Below are 20896 nucleotides of genomic sequence, written 5' to 3'. Positions count from 1 at the left end.
AGCCGTTTTAGGGGGGCGTGGCAGAGTCTTAACTTTGATAAAGAATATCTCTTTGGTTTTGAGACTTTAGTCTTTGCAACTTCAGGGATCTTATCTATGCACAATCAGCTTGTAACACTCCAAAGAGAAAGGAAAACTTGAAATCGCATCATATGACCCCTTTAATATTGGTTGACTGTTAACAAAATGGTGGTTACAGCCCTGCTCTTCCCAACCCCTCCAAGTATGTTTGCTCAAATAAATTAATCAACATGTCGCCATTTTATAGGAGCTAAACTTTTTCTTTGAACTTCCTGTTGTGCACAGAGAACTGTATTTGAGAGATGATACAATAACAGAGGGTGAATGTGCGGAGGAGCTGCTCCAGCTGGCCAAACACACAGTAGAGGAGTACTTTGTTGCACCTCCAGGTAAAAAACTGAACTAAACTGTAAAAAGACAAGCCGTTCTATCAGAACTTAAAAACTATTTAATCTCCATCCAAGCATGAAGTATTGAGGTTTGTATAATTTAATGATTTAACCTTGGATTCACTGTTTAAATTAAATTGTCTTATCAGAGTAGAACAAATGTGTCTTGGTTAACTTTGCTTTTTACTTTTTTTTCTAATTAATTGAATATGTGTACTGCTTATATATATATATTTATATATATACTGTATATATATGGATGTTTCAGGGTTTTATTCTGATGTTACTGAACAATAATTCATTGTTGATTAAATTTGCTGAACATCCTGCTAGCGATTAGGTGGAATGGAAACCGAAAGTAACTATGTTTTCAGAAACGAAACGTTATTGTTTGTGGGCGGGGTTTAAGTTGACGCTATAAATTCATGCCACCGTCCGGAAGACGTCATTTGGTGTGATTTACCTGACTTCAGAGTATTCAGCAGAACTTAAGATATGAACAGCTCGGTAAGCCGCGTAAGTCTTTTGAAAATATTGCACGTTAATATCATATAATAAATTCATTAAATGTACGTACGAAATTAAGTATTTTAAAATAAGCTGAGGATGCTGTAGTAGTTTTAAATATTTAATTATTATAATTAATATTTTGACAGGTAATGGAACTGACAATAAGACTGCTGGGAGGAGTTGTGAAGCGTCTGGAGGTGAGCGGTGATGCCACAGTTGGCGAACTCAAGCAGCGCATTTCTCAACTCTTCGGAGAGCCTCCTTACAAACAGAAGCTTTCTGCCGATAACGGTACCCATATCAGCCTCGAGGACGATTCCAGAACCCTCAGCAGTTACGGGTTGCACTCTGGATCAGTGGTGAGTCTGCTCATCACGAACCCAGCTGGACCTTTCCAAGTGTTCGTCAGGAATGAGAAGGGCCAGACTGGAACGTATGATGTTGATGTCAATGAGACCGTGGATCAGCTCCAGACTAAGATCTACAACAAAGAGAGAGTCCCGAAGGATCAGCAAAGACTGATTTACAACGGAAACCCGCTGGAGACTGGCAGGAAGTTGCAAGAATACGACATCACACCACTAAGCACCATTCAAATGACTCTCCGTCTGCGAGGAGGTTAATGGAGGAGATCAGCGCGATAACTTAACCGATCCAACTATTTTAATGACTAAACACTAGACATGCCAAAATAGGAAAAGTCATAATGAAAGACATTTTTATTCGGTCTGGATAAGAGTGTATACTAAATGAATGCAAATATGCCTATCTACAAGTAGTGTCAGAATATGTATTCATATGTTGATAATGTCGGGTATATCATTTTCAGAAACGAAACATTATTGTTTGTGGGCGGGGCTTAAGATGACGCTTTGAATTCATGCCTCCGACCCAATATAGGAGCTGGAGTGATTTATCTGTTATCAAATAGACTATATACGTCTTGTAAAATTCTTGCACGTTAATAGCATATAATAAATTAATATACGCTAAACTCCGATTTTTAAAATTGCATTTATTTTTTCTGTTTAATATCTATTAGTATCAGAATATTTATTTTATTTTTATTATATTTATTTATTAATTGTGATTTAATGTATTCATGTAATTTAAGAAATGTATAAAATATGTAATAAGTGTAATTCTTCCTCATACAGTTCCAGTTTAAGGTTTCTGTATATGTTCTTGTCAACCCCTTTCTTGCTAAATAAAATATAAATGCTCAAACCAGTCCTGTGTATTTTGCATGTTTTATTGACTTGCTATGCCTATAGAGTAACTGGTATACACAAAACACCAGTTTCACTAATAATTTTAAACATTTTAAAATTATGGATCACTAGATGTGAAATATCATATTTTGTTAATAGGCTGCGTATTTCCATTTGGAAATGAATTAGAGCTGATCACAAATGTATGTTAATTCATTTTCTTTTTATTTGATCAAAATGATGACATTACATTATCACTTCCCTTAAAACCATGTCCTCAGCTCAGACCATAACTCACACTTCAGTTTAAAACATATTTAAGAAAAACAGCATTATAAATAATTATCATTAAACTTAAAAAAAATTATATATTAGCCTTTCATAAGGTGTTACAGATGTGTCCCTAACACTGTCAGATATTAATGAAACTAGAATCAGGAGATTGCAATGTCAGCTTTCATCCTGAGGGGCCCCTTAATTTACTGGTTATGTTCAACAAAATCAAATTTTGGTGAGTCGTTCTGTGTCTTTTAGCCTTTTCTTTAATATAATTGTTAGTAACTGCTTATATTTACTGTCACAACCATGAACTGTCAACTCCTTTACACAAATTGTAAGTAAATAGTTGGATAGGCTATTTTCAACAACGTTATTTGACCGTGGTGATAATTCATTCTCAGTTTGATTTTCATTCTCAGACTGATGTCTCAATTCATTCATTCATTGAGGTGAATTCTAAATTTGTCAATATTTATAATACATATTTGACAGATTATTGTTTTAACTGACATGTTGTTGACCCATATTGAGTAGCAATACACATTTAGTGATAAAACTGACAAAGAAGTAGCTTGTTTAGGCATTTAAACATGTTAAATAATTCAAAATAGTTCCTTGGTAAATAACGTTTTATTTCAGTTTTGTTGCCATATGGCTGCTGTAACTTCAAAAGCTTCTTCAGAATATTTAGAGAAGAATAAGCTCATCCTGGGCAATAAACAAACACTTCTCAAAGTAATATAAAGATTGTCACCAGTATAATTTAAATATAGTAAGTGTCTGAAAAAGCACAATTTAAATATATTTCTTTTTCACCTGGGTTAACCATGGTGTAGTCACAATGGACAAGGTGTGTTTTGCTCTTATATGACGTGCTTCACTTTACCTGGATTTCCCCAATCACATGATCATGTGGAATGCTTTCTAATTCCAATGCTCTCTGATTTCCTATTATGTCTGAATGAAACTCAAGTAGGAGATGCCTATTTGACTATTTTTTGTTACATTTATTTTTTAATGCTCATTTTTATGTTTATGAAACATGTAGATAAACTAGGCTACACACTGCTTTTAATGTAGATTACAGAAACATTGTTTACATTGATTTAACCAGAGAAGTGTTACATTGTTTATCCATCCAAATAAGAAAGTTCTCTGCAGGTTCCCAGAACCTTGTAGGCAGATTTTTTATTATTTTTATTTTTATTTATTTATTTTAATTACCTACAGAGAACCTATAGGCATACAGTACGTTCTATAATGGTTATTTTTATTTTTAGCTTTTTTATTTAAAACGTTTTGGGATCCAAAAATGGTTGGCTGCGTAAAATAGACTATAAACGAGATTTATTTATTTATTTAGCCTATTTAAAATATAAATGAATAAATGTAAGCTATTTCATATCTGCATTGTTTATTTCCGCTGAATTTGTTGATGAATGATTTCTCAGGACTTACATCAGCGATTGGGTGAGAATGGAAACAGAAAGTGACTGAGCAAGTTTTCGGAAACTAAACATTATTTTGAGGCGGGGCTTGAGTTGATGCTTTATATATTCATGCCTTTGTACACTGTAATCAGAGGCACATTACTTGATTTCGGTGCGGTTTACCAGTCCTACTTTTTGAAGAAAGCAATCCAGCGAAAGCCATATTCAGCCAAATATTTTAACAACCAGCCCGGTAAGCCGCTTACCAATTTATGAAATTATTGAGCATTGATATTAACGCTAATCTCCAGTTTTAAGTAGGCCTAAGTAAATTATGTTGTAGTAGCCTAATTGTAATTATTTTATCTCATTTTGAAAGGTGATCAAGAAGTGAGTTTGTTTTTGACTTAGTTTCTAGTTCAGTGGTTCTCAAGCTTTTGTGATATACTGAATACGATTTTTTTAACTCACAATTTCTAGATATTCACAATGCTAGCCACAAACTTGTCATGTGAGGCGTGTTTCCGCTCGCACCCAGAAATGGAGAACAAGACGCAAGACATTCTTACAATTCCAGAAAAGATCACTGTGGGGATTTTATTTGTTTCTTGTTGTCATTCTAATGTCCTGAAGTAAAAAGCAGACTTAAACAACTATACAAATGTAATGAGGGTGAGGCAGAAGCCGAAGAAGAATCCATATGCGGATGTTTATTGAAGCAGTCCAACAAAACCAAACTCAGGGTCAGTAAAAACAGGCAATGAGGTCAAAAACACAGTAAGGCAGTCCAACCAGGCAAACAGGCAAAAGGGGTAATCCAAAAGAGAAGTCAAAACAAACAGATAAACAGGTCATACACGTGGTAAGAAGGCAGAGATACAAACGCTTGGTAAGGCAGGATAAACTGGCAATACTTCGCAAAGCAGTCATGTGGCGGCCAGGTTAATATGGCCACTAAACAGGAAGTGGTTGCAGAGAAAGCAGAGGGAGTGCTAACAGTCAATACTCGGGCGAGGGCTCCCTCTGCTGGCTTGGTGTTACAACAAAGTATTTTTCATTGTCATTTTGTCTGTCATAAAAAAGGTACTGGATATTTTCCAGAAACCATATACATGGATGGTACAAGACAAATGAGAATGAATGGAAAGTGATCATTACTCACAGACTGATATGCTGCACTAAGTTCTGCACATATCAGAATGGGCGTGGTTGCTCTCTATAGGGTGTGTTTAGGATCACTCTGGGTTTCCCTAATCATGTGATCATGGGGAATACCCTCTCTTTCCAATGATTCACTCAGGAAAATTACGGTTGTGTAAGTAGCTGTCAATGAAAAATGTTTTCTTTATAAAACTCTACAAAAGGCCTATCTCAAATATAGAAAAGTAAACTGCACTGTTGCACAAACCGTGTTATGGATTTATTGTGGCAACAAATCTAAAGTCAACATGATTCAGCATTATTAAAAAATAAATATTTTATGATCTGTTCACAGAAAGGTTCTTTGGGGAACCAAAATGGTTCTTCAATGGCAACACTGTGAAAACTCTCATTTAGAAGCTTTATTTTTGTGAGCTGAGTATGATTGAATATTTAATGGATGTTACACAAACAAATAAATAATATTAAAAGTAATAAAAAGGATTAGGGAACAAATAACTGGCCATACTCTACAGAATTTCACATTGGTTCAATCTACAAAATTCCACTATGACATAATTCTTGTGCATGAGAATTCAAGCTCCGTACACACCTAGATGTTTGTACCTTACACGTCATGTTTAACACCTGTTATGCTCACTGCTTTTCTGAAGTATGGAAACCGAAAGTTGCTGAACAATCCCTGAAAAGGAAACTCAATGTGGGGGTGAGTTTCAAAACAATCATGATTGTGAACTGATTGTGTGTGTTTGTGAAAGAGGCAACTTTCTTTTTATAATTGAAAAAAGTAATAAACATACCTTGTTTGTTAACTTTACAGCTGCTATAAATGCTGTGTAAAAATGCTTTCACATTTTTAAATACAACAATATCATCTTTTTTTAAACACTGTCATCCAGTATTGAGCCTTTAAATTATAAGACTGAATGAATTAAAATACATTTTATTGGTGTGCTGGTAATTATTTTAAACCAACCATTTTAAACCTAAAATGGCTCGTTCTAACACGCCCCCACATGTCTATATCACGATGTGGGTTGGAAAATAATGTGTTTTTTTAACCTTAAACCGCATAAACACATTTCATTACACCAAATACACAAAATAATGTTCTTTTTAGCAACATCATATGATCCCTTTAACAAAGTTCAAATTTTTGCTGAAGATAGTCGAACGCAGCCAGTTAGCTCTACATGACCACGCCCTAAAGTCCACGTGCTGTCTCTTAAAGAGACAAGCCAGACCAACCCTTAAAGGGACAGAACATTCTGCAATTTACTCACCCTCATGTTGTTCCAAACCAGCATGACTTAAAAAAATCCTAAGGGTTTTAGTTATGAGATTTAAAACATGTGAAGCTGTAGAGAAAGCAGATAGGAAACATTACTGTTGCAGAATTTATTTAGTTTAATGTACATGTGAAAAAATATTTGCAATAATACACACTAATATCATAAAAATATACAATTGTGCAAATAGCATCATGTACAATCAACATATAACAAGGAATTTACAGAATAACACTGGTAATGAAAGTACACTGAAATATTTATGTCAGCAAAAAATCTCTTTGGTAAATACTCAGGATCTGGAGTATGGATTGCATTCCCATATTCTTGCTAGGTTTCCCTTCTAAGTATTCACAAAGATAAATTGACTGGGATATGTCAATCATACAACAAAACAAAACACAAATTAAGCAGGATTCATAGGAAACCTGATCTACATGTAGACACACAACACCTGATGAGGATACATCCCATGATTTTGCGTTCTCCTTTAATTAACGTCAAAGTGTGAAACAAAAATAACTTAGTGCTGTGGTTACGTGTTACAAAATACCTTTATATGCAAATTGCATAAATATATGATTAACAATAGATAATTCATTGACAAAGACACATTGTTAATGATAAAAACTGCATGAGAAACCATTTAAAATTTTCTTCTAACAGATCATTAGCTTAATGAGCAAGGCAACAATTCTAGGTCAATTTTAATTAACCAACATGTCGCCATTTTATAGGAGCTAAACTTTTTCTTTGAACTTCCTGTTGTGCACAGAGAACTGTATTTGAGAGATGATACAATAACAGAGGGTGAATGTGCGGAGGAGCTGCTCCAGCTGGCCAAACACACAGTAGAGGAGTACTTTGTTGCACCTCCAGGTAAAAAACAAAACTAAACTGTAAAAAGACAAGCCGTTCTATCAGAACTTAAAAACAATTTAATCTCCATCCAAGCATGAAGTATTGAGGTTTGTATAATTTAATGATTTAACCTTGGATTCACGGTTTAAGTTAAATTGTCTTATCAGAGTAGAACAAATGTGTCTTGGTTAACTTTGCTTTTTACAATCAGCGCGATAACTTAACCGATCCAACTATTTTAATGACTAAACACTAGACATGCCAAAATAGGAAAAGACATAATGAAAGACATTTTTATTCGGTCTGGATAAGAGTGTCTACTAAATGAATGCAAATATGTCTATCTACAAGTAGTATCAGAATATTTTATTTTATTTTTATTATATTTATTTATTAATTGTGATTTAATGTATTCATGTCATTTAAGAAATGTATAAAATATGGAATAAGTGTAATCCTTCCTCATACAGTTCCAGTTTAAGATTTTTACTTCAAATGTTGACTACTATATATATATATATATATATTTATATATATACTGTATATATATGGATGTTTCAGGGTTTTATTCTGATGTTACTGAACAATAATTCATTGTTGATTAAATTTGCTGAACATCCTGCTAGCGATTAGGTGGAATGGAAACCGAAAGTAACTATGTTTTCAGAAACGAAACGTTATTGTTTGTGGGCGGGGTTTAAGTTGACGCTATAAATTCATGCCACCGTCCGGAAGACGTCATTGGTGTGATTTACCTGACTTCAGAGTATTCAGCAGAACTTAAGATATGAACAGCTCGGTAAGCCGCGTAAGTCTTGAAAATATTGCACGTTAATATCATATAATACATTAATTAAATGTACGTACGAAATTAAGTATTTTAAAACAAGCTGAGAATGCTGTAGTAGTTTTAAATATTTAATTATTATAATTAATATTTTGACAGGTGATGGAACTGACAATAAGACTGCTGGGAGGAGTTGTGAAGCGTCTGGAGGTGAGCGGTGATGCCACAGTTGGCGAACTCAAGCAGCGCATTTCTCAACTCTTCGGAGAGCCTCCTTACAAACAGAAGCTTTCTGCCGCAGACCATAACTCACACTTCAGTTTAAAACATATTTAAGAAAAACAGCATTATAAATAATTATCATTAAACTTAAAAAAAAAAATAATAATAAAATAAAAAAAAATATATATATATAAAAAAAATATATTAGCCTTTCATAAGGTGTTACAGATGTGTCCCTAACACTGTCAGATATTAATGAAACTAGAATCAGGAAATTGCAATGTCAGCTTTCATCCTGAGGGGCCCCTTAATTTACTGGTTATGTTCAACAAAATCACATTTTGGTGAGTCGTTCTGTGTCTTTTAGCCTTTTCTTTAATATAATTGTTAGTAACTGCTTATATTTACTGTCACAACCATGAACTGTCAACTCCTTTACACAAATTGTAAGTAAATAGTTGGATAGGCTATTTTCAACAACGTTATTTGACCGTGGTGATAATTCATTCTCAGTTTGATTTTCATTCTCAGACTGATGTCTCAATTCATTCATTCATTGAGGTGAATTCTAAATTTGTCAATATTTATAAATATAATACATATTTGACAAATTATTGTTTTAACTGACATGTTGTTGACCCATATTGAGTAGCAATACACATTTAGTGATAAAACTTACAAAGAATAGCTTGTTTAGGCATTTAACATATATTAAATGCCTAAACATGTTAAATAATTCAAAACAGTTTCTTGGTAAATAACTTTTTATTTCAGTTTTGTAGCCATATGGCTGCTTTAACTTCAAAAGCTTCTTCAGAATATTTAGAGAAGAATAAGCTCATCCTGGGCAATAAACAAACAATGCTCAAAATAATATAAAGATTGTCACCTACAATATATATCAGGTGAGACTAGTTTGGACTGTATCATGCAATAGTAGGCTGGACAGCAGGCATAATTAACAGCAAACAACACCAGAACAGAAAACAAAACTGTGGCCTTTTAACCATGGTGTAGTCACAGTGGACAAGGTGTGTTTTGCTCTTATATGACGTGCTTCACTTTACCTGGATTTCCCCAATCACATGATCATGTGGAATGCTTTCTAATTCCAATGCGCTCTGATTTCCTATTATGTCTGAATGAAACTCAAGTAGGAGATGCTTATTTGACTATTTTTTTGTTACATTTATTTTTTTAATGTTCATTTTTATGTTTATGAAACATGTAGATAAACTAGGCTATACACTGCTTTTAATGTAGATTACAGAAACATTGTTTACATTGATTTAACCAGAGAAGTGTTACATTGTTTATCCATCCAAATAAGAAAGTTCTCTGCAGGTTCCCAGAACCTTGTAGGCAGATTTTTTATTATTTTTATTTTTATTTATTTATTTTAATTACCTACAGAGAACCTATAGGCATACAGTACGTTCTATAATGGTTATTTTTTATTTTTAACTTCCCAAAACGTTTTGGGATCCAAAAATGGTTGGTGTTACATTGTTTATCCATCCAAATAAGAAAGTTCTCTGCAGGTTCCCAGAACCTTGTAGGCAGATTTTTTATTATTTTTATTTTTATTTATTTATTTTAATTACCTACAGAGAACCTATAGGCATACAGTACGTTCTATAATGGTTATTTTTATTTTTAACTTCCCAAAACGTTTTGGGATCCAAAAATGGTTCGCTGCGTAAAATAGCCTATAAACGAGATTTATTTATTTATTTAACCTATTTAAAATATAAATGAATAAATGTAGGCTATTTCATATCTGCACTGTTTATTTCCGCTGAATTTGTTGATGAATGATTTCTCAGGACTTACATCAGCGATTGGGTGAGAATGGAAACAGAAAGTGACTGAGCAAGTTTTCGGAAACTAAACATTATTTTGAGGCGGGGCTTGAGTTGATGCTTTATATATTCATGCCTTTGTACACTGTAATCAGAGGCACATTACTTGATTTCGGTGCGGTTTACCAGTCCTACTTTTTGAAGAAAGCAATCCAGCGAAAGCCATATTCAGCCAAATATTTTAACAACCAGCCCGGTAAGCCGCATACCAATTTAAGAAATTATTGAGCATTAATATTAACGCTAATCTCCAGTTTTAAGTAGGTCTAAGTAAATTATGTTGTAATTCTAATGTCCTGAAGTAAAAAGCAGACTTAAACAACTATACAAAGTATTTTTCATTGTCATTTTGTCTAAGTCAAAAAAAAGGGTGATATTTTCCAGAAACCATATAGCCTACATGGATGAAGGATCAGCAAAGACTGATTTACAACGGAAGACAGCTGGAGACTGGCAGGAAGTTGCAAGAATACGACATCACACCACTAAGCACCATTCAAATGACTCTCCGTCTGCGAGGAGGTTGATCGGTGAAATGTGTGCAAAAATGACTAAAAAGTGTTGTCGTGAAATGTGTTTAGTGATGTAAATACGGTAGGCCTATTACTCAGTATCAGAATATTGTGGTTTAATATCTTTTTTGGTGATTGATAAAACGTAGGAATTGGGGAACAATGTGTTAAGAGCTCATGTAATTCCACTGTATTTATCTGCATTTTATATAACTGTAGGATCTATCTTATATCGTTATGAATGATCTTGAACTGTAACTAAAATAATAAATGCTCGAATCATTCCCAAGAAGTGAGTTTGTTTTTGACTTAGTTTCTAGTTCAGTGGTTCTCAAGCTTTTGTGATTTACTGAATACGATTTTTTAAACTCACAATTTCTAGATATTCACAATGCTAGCCACAAACTTGTCATGTGAGGTGTGTTTACGCTCGCACCCAGAAATGGAGAACAAGACGCAAGACATTCTTACAATTCCAGAAAAGATCACTGTGGGGATTTTATTTGTTTCTTGTTGTCATTCTAATGTCCTGAAGTAAAAAGCAGACTTAAACAACTATACAAAGTATTTTTCATTGTCATTTTGTCTAAGTCAAAAAAAAGGGTGATATTTTCCAGAAACCATATAGCCTACATGGATGGTACAAGACAAATGAGAATGAATGGAAAGTGATCATTACTCACAGACTGATATGCTGCACTAAGTTCTGTACATATCAGAATGGGCGTGGTTGCTCTCTATAGGGTGTGTTTAGGATCACTCTGGGTTTCCCTAATCATGTGATCATGGGGGAATACCCTCTCTTTCCAACGATTCACTCAGGAAAATTAAGGTTGTGTAAGTAGCTGTCAATGAAACACTTTTTCTTTATAAAACTCTACAAAAGACCTGTCTCAAATATAGAAAAGTAAACTGCACTGTTGCACAAACCGTGTTATGGATTAATTGTGGCAACAAATCTAAAGTCAACATGATTCAGCATTATTAAAAAATAAATATTTTATGATCTGTTCACAGAAAGGTTCAACACTGTGAAAACTCCCATTTAGAAGCTTTATTTTTGTGTGTTGAGTATGATTGAATATTTAATGGATGTTACACAAACAAAACAAAAAAAATATTAAAATTAATAATAAAAAGGATTAGGGAACAAATAACTGGCCATACTCTACATAATTTCACATTGGTTCAATCTACAAAATTCCACTATGACATAATTCTTGTGCATGAGAATTCAAGCTCCGTACACACCTAGATGTTTGTACCTTACACGTCATGTTTAACACCTGTTATGCTCACTGCTTTTCTGAAGTATGGAAACCGAAAGTTGCTGAACAATCCCTGAAAAGGAAACTCAATGTGGGGGTGAGTTTCAAAACAATCATGATTGTGAACTGATTGTGTGTGTTTGTGAAAGAGGCAACTTTCTTTTTATAATTGAAAAAAGTAATAAACATACCTTGTTTGTTAACTTTACAGCTGCTATAAATGCTGTGTAAAAATGCTTTCACATTTTTAAATACAATATAACCTTTTTTAAAACACTGTCATCCAGTATTGAGCCTTTAAATCATAACACTAAATGAATTAAAATAAATTTTATTGGTGTGCTGGTAATTATTTTAAACCAAATGTCATAAAAAAACAACATTGTCTGCATTTGTCAGGCCTATACAAGTACAAAATATATTAGCAAGACCACTACTATTAATGTAGATCAACTCACAGTTAAAGAGTGAAGATAATAGCAGCAGTATTAGAAACTGCTCAAATGAGTTTGTCTCTGTAATCAGTGTTTTTTAATTAATCAAATACAACAATCAAAATTCTGACATCATTGTCAGTGCTTCCATAAGCAGTAGAAATACATTCAGCAGATTTTTTTTTTCTTTTCTAAAATGAATCATAACAGAGCAATAATTCATTAACAGTCAATGGAAGTAGCAGTAAAATCTCATCACCGACCCACATCACAGTTATATTACAGAAACTGACCAATATTCCCTGTCAGTTGTCCTGGAAGACATTTAAAACATATCTGATGCGCAGCCGTCCTTTAAAGGCACAAACTGGATTCAACCAATCTAAACCAACCTAGGTCCACTGTAGCTGGTTTTGTGGTTTCATTTCCTGACTGAGGCTAGGTAGGCATACCAGAATAAAGCAACCAGGTTGGCAAACAGCACTCGAAACAGTGCAAAGAATAAGAGAAAAAGAAAGTGAGATAATGGATCAGAGATGTCTTATGCAATCTGAATAAAAGGATTGGTATAATGCTCTTATGCATACCTGTACAGGTACATAGTTGATATTGATGAACTGAAATGGGGTCCAAACCTTCCAGTTCATCTTCATTGCAGGCCAGTAACTTGTTTTAAGTTTGTTTTGAACATCTGCGAGTGTCTTGCCCTGCAAATATCACATTTGCATATCATTATATCATAGATATATTGTGGATTGTGCAGCCATATACTAGCAGCATATCTCATGATGAATTAGAAATAGAAGATACAATAAGTTTAGTGCAAATCAATGTAGCTGTAAACAATCACCATAAACGATTTACTTCAACATATGTTAAGTTGATCTTCATATTCTTTACAATAATTTATTTGTGTTCTCTTCCTTGTGCATGCCTCAGAAGTACAAGATATGCTTCATCACACTGCAACCTTGAAGGCCAGTCAGATCAAATATTATGAATGGACTTTAAAACCTGTTAAGCCATGAAAAGTGGTTTTGTTTCAAGGAAGAAATGAGTTTCCAAATAGATAAAAACATTCTGTTTGTACTAAATAAAATTATATATATAAATCATTTATTTAAATTATTCTCTATAAGACGTATTTGTTAAACAGTGTCTTGACCCAGATAATCTTCACATACAAGATAAAACAAGTTCAGTATTACTATATATTAGTTTAATGTCAATTGTAATTAGCTCAAGCATATCCAGGTGGTGTGACACTAGAGAAAAAAATAAAATAAATAAATTTAGTGATGTGACGTTCGACACCGAGGCTTCGAAGCTTGTATCAAAAAAACGAAACATCTCACAGTGAAGCACTGTACCTTTGATTAGTTTTGCCAAAACCACGTGATCTGTGACGTCCGAAGCTTCGTTTTTGCACACAACCACGTGACTGCTTCTGTATTAGAACTGCATCGCATATAATTATTTAATTAAATCGTAGCGTTTGTGAATTCACATAACGCGAACCAATTGCGCAGTTTCAAGTGTCCCTCACGTCTTTGAAAAGAATAAATCATAATACGAATAAATATTTGCATGTGTAGTTTTCTGCATGATCATTTTGTATTAATTCCTGGTTCAGACACTTTAACTAACCAATCTTCTATGATAATCTTCCGTTATTTTCAGTGGCGGCTCGTCGGGGGAGGCAGGGGAGGCACAGCTTCAGCTCTCTTTTAACACAGACTTTTAAGAAGGGATGGATGTTTGCTTCAAGTGATAGGCCAGGTAAGTGAAATTATATTATCTTGCTGTATGTATGTCGTTTTCTTTTACGTTTTCTGACTAAAAGCAACCAAAAAGCCATTTTAAAGTGGTTAAGCAAATAATAATAATAATCGGCAGGGATCCCAGACTAATACAATTAGTGTGCCTCCTCTATTTTAAAACCCACTGGTTATTTTGATCATACAGCCTTGCCTATTTTTCCCACAAATTTATTCACAGACTCATTTATTCATATTGTGTAATACAATGACTGACATGAAGACTTATTTATATAGACTTCATATTTTCTTTGCTTTATACAGGTTTTCATAGCACAAACTAATTTATTATCTGAAACAGTCCAAAAATGGCTGGGTCGTCTGGGACGCAAAGGCAGCTTTTTCCACCTTCTGACCACAAGATGTCGATAGTGTGCACCGTCTTGAAAAGCTTCGAGTAATGAACCTTTTTACGATACAGTTGAGGGGAAAGCCTCGGTGCTTCGCAAAGCTTCATTTTCCCATCACTAAATAAATTCCTTTAAACTAAACAACAGATGAATCCATTTTGTACCATGTTGACTTTCGGCCTTGAGTAGATTCATTCCCTGCGTCCCAATGTTCATACTATCTATACTAAATAGTATGTGAGATTAGAATTAGTGTCCCAAAGCATATTATGCTGAAAAGAGTATGCCAAAAGTCCCCGGATGGTCTAGTATTTCAAGTCGATTTTTGAAGTGTGGATCATCCGTGCACACTCTAATGGCTAATATTACCCACGTTAAAAACTACAAACATGGCGGATGTGCGCGACCGACTGTTAAGTAGAGAGGTTTAGATAAAGGGGTTTGAATTACTAATAATCAACATTTAACCTGGTAAAATAATATTTATTTAATCTTATCTGTAGATTAAATTGATGGTTACTTGTTATCTTTCCTGTGGCTGTCGTAGGGATGACGTAGGAGGTCTGGGGGATTATGGGCAAAACACTGGAATAGGAAGTGGATTGTATGGGTGAATAAAGCGAGACCTCAGTTCTACAAAAGGTGTCAGTTAATCTGTCTATACGCATCTACATGGTGTCAGAAGTGAGCCTGTAGTGACGATGGCACAAGGACTTCGTAAGATTGACCCCCTCGTCTTTCACGAGAATATTGCAGACAACTGGACGAAGTTTAAGCGCGAGTGGCGCATTTACAGCAACGCCGGTCTTTCAGCAGCGACAAAAAAAGTGCAAGCGTACACATTTCTGAACTTTGCTGGTCTCGATGCCCAAGATAAATATGACACTTTCACTTTCGAGGAGGGGGAAGATCCGGAGGATTTGGAGGTACTGGTAAAGAAGTTTGAGGAAATTTGCCTGCCTGTAAAGAATGTAATCATGGACAGACATGCATTTAATACAACGAACCAGAAGCGGTGCTGTCTGTCTCCAGAACAACAAACCAGTGGCGTTTGCCTCAAGTGCACTTACAGAGACTGAGTCACGCTACACTCAGATAGAAAAGGAGCTGCTGGCCCTTGTCTATGCTTGTCAGAAATTCCATGACTACATATATGGCCGTCCAGTGACCGTAGAAACGGATCATCAGCTCCTCATCACTATTCTTATAAAAACACTACACTCAGCCTCTTGTAAGTCGCTTTGGATAAAAGCGTCTGCTAAATGTCTAAATGTAAATGTAAATGTAAATGTATAGCGAAATCACAGCACCCCTGCGTCAACTCCTGCTTCAGGATGCGGAATGGAGCTGGCAGGATCACCACATGGCAGCGTTCACCAGACTTAAAGAACTCCTCACAAGTACTCCTGTACTCCAGTACTTTGACATGCACCAGCCAGTGGTGTTATCTGTAGACGCCTCTCAGCATGGCCTGGGTGCTGTCTGTCTCCAGAACAACAAACCAGTGGTGTTTGCCTCAAGAGCACTTACAGAGACTGAGTCACGCTACGCTCAGATAGAAAAGGAGCTGCTGGCCCTTGTCTATGCTTGTCAGAAATTCCATGACTACATATATGGCCGTCCAGTGACCGTAGAAACGGATCATCAGCCCCTCATCACTATTCTAAAAAAAACACTACACTCAGCCTCTGCACGCCTTCAGAGGATGATGCTTAAGCTGCAGCGCTATAACCTCAATGTCGTCTACAAGAGAGGCAAAGAGCTATACCTAGCAGACGCGCTCTCACGTGCACACCTGCCCTCCACTGACTGGGCCGAAACTACTGAGGACTATGATGTCATGACAGTGGAAGCCCTCTCCTCAAAGAGAATTGAGGAACTGAGAAAGGAGACACAGGCAGACTATCTATGCAGGCGCTTATCTGAGGTCGTTGCCGTGGGCTGGCCTGACTCATCAAAGAAGCTGCCACATGACCTCAGGCAATTCTATGCCATAAGGGATGAACTCACAGTTGATAATGGCCTACTGCTCCGTGGTCAGCGTTTCGTCATTCCCCACTCACTGCAACACTATTATATCAGACAGCTGCATCAAGGGCACCCGGGCCTAGAAGCAACAAAGCGCAGGGCCAGAGAAACCATGTTTTGGCCCAGCATATACCAGGACATTGAACATGAAATCTCCAGGTGCACTCCTTGTAATGCCCTCAGACCATACCAAACAAAGGAGCCCCTTCAATTGCATGATATACCAGACTTGCCATGGGCTCTTACAGCAGCGGACGTTTTTGAGTGGGGGGGAGAAACAACACCTGGTGCTCGTCGACTCGTACTCCGGCTGGTTTGAAATAGACCAGCTCCCAAACATGACCAGTGCGACCATTATAACCAGGCTAAAGCGCCACTTTGCCACCCATGGAGCTCCTCAGCAGCTAATGACTGACAACGCAGCATATTTCACAAGCAGGGAGTTCCAAGAATTTGCCTGCACATGGGACTTCTGCCATGTCACCAGCAGCCCCCACTACCCTCAATCAAATGGGCTAGCTGAGAGGGCTGTACGCTCAGCCAAACACCTGCTAGAAAAATGCGCACGTGATGGAACAGATGTATATGCGGCGCTGCTCAATCTACGCAACATACCAAGGGATGGGCTGCCTTCACCAGCCCGGCACCTGCTTTCTCGGCGCACCAAGACCCTTATTCCCATGACCAAAGCCATGTATGTGCCAAAGGTAGAAACGCAGGTCCAGGCAGCTCTAACACGTACCAGACAAAGGGGAAAGACACATTATGACAGGTCAGCCAGACCCTTGGCCTCATTGCAAGCAGGGCAGACAGTGAGAATACAGACGGACAGGGGATATGATAGATTGGGAACGGTAGTAGGAAGAGCACCACAGCCAAACAGCTACCAGGTCTAGGCCGGAGATGCCACATATGTGAGAAACAGGCGCCACCTCCTACATACACATGAACAGTACACCCCGCCTACAACAACAGAGGTCCCACTTAACACCAACAGTGAACCTCTGCCAGAACCCCAGCCTAATGTCGACCAGCCACAGACAGAACAGGTGCAGGAACCACCTGTGGTTGTCACCCGCTCGGGGAGAATTTCAAAGCCCAACTCCCTATACAAAGACTACACTACATAAGCTCACCAGACTGTTATACCACTCTTATTGCAGCAGTCCTGTTCCTTGTGGCTGTTTAAAAAAATAAAAAATAAAGGGTCGGACCAATGTTGCATTCTGTTTTTGGTATGCGTGTCAGGTTGTACACTGTTTGCTAGTTTCACTGTTCATGTGCACTTTTATAACAGGTAAGGCTAAAGGGCTAACTATATATATACTAACATATATATAGAGCTGTTAAAATATTTTTTGTTGTTGATTCAGTTTCTATTTTTTATTCATGTTCAACCTATCCAGGTATCTTATCATTTAGAAGGGGGATGTAGATTATATTGATGGTTACTTGTTATCTTTCCTGTGGTTGTCTACAAGAGATGACGTAGGAGGTCTGGGGGATTATGGGCAAAACACTGGAATAGGAAGTGGATTGTATGGGTGAATAAAGCGAGACCTCAGTTCTACAAAAGGTGTCAGTTAATCTGTCTATACGCATCTACATGGTGTCAGAAGTATGCCTGTAGTGACGATGGCACAAGGACTTCGTAAGATTGACCCCCTCGTCTTTCACGAGAATATTGCAGACAACTGGATGAAGTTTAAGCGCGAGTGGCGCATTTACAGCAACGCCGGTCTTTCAGCAGCAACAAAAAAAGTGCAAGCATACACATTTCTGAACCTCGCTGGTCCCGATGCCCAAGATAAATATGACACTTTCACTTTCGAGGAGGGGGAAGATCCGGAGGATTCTGAGGTACTGGTAAAGAAGTTTGAGGAAATATGCCTGCCTGTAAAGAATGTAATTATGGACAGACATGTATTTAATACAAGAACCAGAAGCCACATGAAACAATCCAGTCATACGTTGCAACGTTAAAAACACTAGCCAGAAATTGCGAATTTGGCACGCTGCACGACGAACTGATAAGAGATCGATTAGTATGTGGCATTCACAATGACAATATCCGCACACAGCTGCTGCAAGAAAAAAATCTAACTTTAAACTCAGCTATCGAAATATGCATGCTACATGAGCAGTCTGAAAAAGGAAACAAAGAAATAAAAAAAGAAGCAGGTACCAAAGAACTAAAGAAGGAAAGCGAAGTTTGTGCCGTGCAATATTCTACATGTTTAAACTGTGGTGGCCAGCATTCATCTGACCGCAGCAGCTGTCCAGCCTTCAACAAGCGCTGCAACGCGTGTGGAAAAAGGAACCACTTCTCTAAATGGTGCAGATCAAGCCAAACACGCACCTACAACAGACCAGGACAAGGTCCATCTCAGCCCAGCAGAGCACCCCACACCATACGCAGGGGAGGACAGACGCATAGAATCATAGAATAAGTTAACTTGATGCGCAGATTGCATATGAACCAACGGACCTATTTTACTGTGAAAGTGTAGAGGTGCCAGCTGATAGAGGAGAGATATTTACCGTCCTGTCCACTTCCAACACAGGGAAGCAACTTAAGGTGAAGATTGACACTGGAGCTCGGTGCAATGTACTGTCCAGAGGCGTTCTCCAGCACATCGACCCAGGCGGACATTGAACATGAAATCTCCAGGTGCGCTCCTTGTAATGCCCTCAGACCACACCAAACAAAGGAGCCCCTTCAATTGCATGATATACCAGACTTGCCATGGGCTCTTACAGCAGCGGACGTTTTTGAGTGGGGGGGAGAAACAACACCTGGTGCTCGTCGACTCGTACTCCGGCTGGTTTGAAATAGACCAGCTCCCAAACATGACCAGTGCGACCATTATAACCAGGCTAAAGCGCCACTTTGCCACCCATGGAGCTCCTCAGCAGCTAATGACTGACAACGCAGCATATTTCACAAGCAGGGAGTTCCAAGAATTTGCCTGCACATGGGGCTTCTGCCATGTCATCAGCAGCCCACACTACCCTCAGTCAAATTGGCTAGCTGAGATGGCTGTACGCTCAGCCAAACACCTGCTAGAAAAATGCCCACGTGATGGAACGGATGTATATGCGGCGCTGCTCAATCTACGCAACATACCAAGGGGATGGGCTGCCCTCACAGCCCAGCGCCTGCTTTCTCGGCGCACCAAGACCCTTATTCCCATGACCAAAGCCATGTATGTGCCAATGGTAGAAACGCAGGTCCAGGCAGCTCTTAACATGTACCAGACAAAGGGGAAAGACACATTATGACAGGTCAGCCAGACCCTTGGCCTCATTGCAAGCAGGGCAGACAGTGAGAATACAGAAGGACAGGGGATATGATAGATTGGGAACGGTAGTAGGAAGAGCACCACAGCCAAACAGCTACCAGGTCCAGGCCGGAGATGCCACATATGTGAGAAACAGGCGCCACCTCCTACATACACATGAACAGTACACCCCGCCTACAACAACAGAGGTCCCACTTAACACCAACAGTGAACCTCTGCCAGAACCCCAGCCTAATGTCGACCAGCCACAGACAGAACAGGTGCAGGAACCACCTGTGGTTGTCACCCGCTCAGGGAGAATTTCAAAGCCCAACTCCCTATACAAAGACTACACTACATAAGCTCACCAGACTGTTATACCACTCTTATTGCAGCAGTCCTGTTCCTTGTGGCTGTTTAAAAAAATAAAAAATAAAGGGTCGGACCAATGTTGCATTCTGTTTTTGGTATGCGTGTCAGGTTGTACACTGTTTGCTAGTTTCACTGTTCATGTGCACTTTTATAACAGGTAAGGCTAAAGGGCTAACTATATATATACTAACATATATATAGAGCTGTTAAAATATTTTTTGTTGTTGATTCAGTTTCTATTTTTTATTCATGTTCAACCTATCCAGGTATCTTATCATTTAGAAGGAGGATGTAGATTATATTGATGGTTACATGTTATCTTTCCTGTGGCTGTCGTAGGGATGACGTAGGAGGTCTGGGGGATTATGGGCAAAACACTGGAATAGGAAGTGGATTGTATGGGTGAATAAAGCGAGACCTATGTTATATTTCATCTGCAACAGCAATGTAAACTTTTATAAACATCCGTTTGGTCCTTAATTTATAAATGCATCATTATGCAGAACATATGAGCAGAAAATTCTCCGCATGAAGACCCGCGGCTCGCAGATCAACGTGCTTTTCTCTCCGATATGGTAGGAAGTTAAATTAAATGAAATCTGGAGGATATAAACTGTGACAAGATAATTGACAGGGTGCGTGTAACTCGCCAGCCTCTAGCGGCCAGTTGATGAATTACAGTTTAAGTCACTTCCGTGTTGGCTTCACGGGAGAGAGCGGGAGGTTGCCGCTTGGTGTAACTGTGCGACAAAGCGCTCCGTTAAAGGGTTAGTTCACCCAAAAATGAAAATTCTGTCATTAATTACTCACCC

The 20896-nt window shown here is 37.6% G+C and overlaps 3 protein-coding genes across 6 annotated transcripts in view; 2 read left to right on the top strand and 1 right to left on the bottom strand.

Moving 5' to 3' along the window:
* Nucleotides 1-432, top strand: part of LOC107741226 (glutamyl-tRNA(Gln) amidotransferase subunit C, mitochondrial-like) — a 3146-nt gene extending 2714 nt beyond the window's left edge. The window contains exon 4 of the mRNA XM_016553899.1: nucleotides 307-432. Coding sequence (XP_016409385.1) covers nucleotides 307-427 — 121 coding nt within the window. The 3' untranslated portion in view covers nucleotides 428-432. The remainder of the gene's footprint in view (nucleotides 1-306) is intronic.
* A 434-nt stretch (nucleotides 433-866) lies between these two features.
* On the top strand, nucleotides 867-11073 carry isg15 (ISG15 ubiquitin like modifier). Of its 4 annotated transcripts, none has more exons than XM_016553900.1 (3): nucleotides 867-926; nucleotides 1067-1426; nucleotides 10433-11073. In XM_016553900.1, the coding sequence occupies exons 1-3, from the start codon at nucleotides 906-908 to the stop codon at nucleotides 10547-10549; spliced, it is 498 nt and encodes a 165-aa protein (XP_016409386.1). In that variant the 5' UTR covers nucleotides 867-905; the 3' UTR covers nucleotides 10550-11073. The 4 variants fall into 4 exon arrangements, with proteins under 4 accessions (XP_016409386.1, XP_016409388.1, XP_016409387.1 ...); XM_016553902.1 differs by having other exon boundaries at nucleotides 1067-1538; nucleotides 10545-11073; XM_016553903.1 differs by having other exon boundaries at nucleotides 873-917.
* Nucleotides 11074-12145: 1072 nt separating this feature from the next.
* The window catches only part of pxmp2 (peroxisomal membrane protein 2), an 11532-nt gene continuing 2781 nt past the window's right edge, over nucleotides 12146-20896 (bottom strand). Inside the window, exons 3-4 of the mRNA XM_016553904.1 lie at nucleotides 12824-12943; nucleotides 12146-12726 (exon numbers count right to left, since the gene is read on the bottom strand). Coding sequence (XP_016409390.1) covers nucleotides 12658-12726; nucleotides 12824-12943 — 189 coding nt within the window. The 3' untranslated portion in view covers nucleotides 12146-12657. The remainder of the gene's footprint in view (nucleotides 12727-12823; nucleotides 12944-20896) is intronic.

The sequence above is a fragment of the Sinocyclocheilus rhinocerous genome, unplaced genomic scaffold (genome assembly GCF_001515625.1).
Source record: "Sinocyclocheilus rhinocerous isolate Xijiao unplaced genomic scaffold, SAMN03320098_v1.1 scaffold615, whole genome shotgun sequence".
NCBI classification, from domain to species: Eukaryota; Metazoa; Chordata; class Actinopteri; order Cypriniformes; family Cyprinidae; genus Sinocyclocheilus; species Sinocyclocheilus rhinocerous.
Note: the sequence above shows the minus strand (reverse complement) of the source record. Positions and strands in the feature narration are given on the sequence as shown.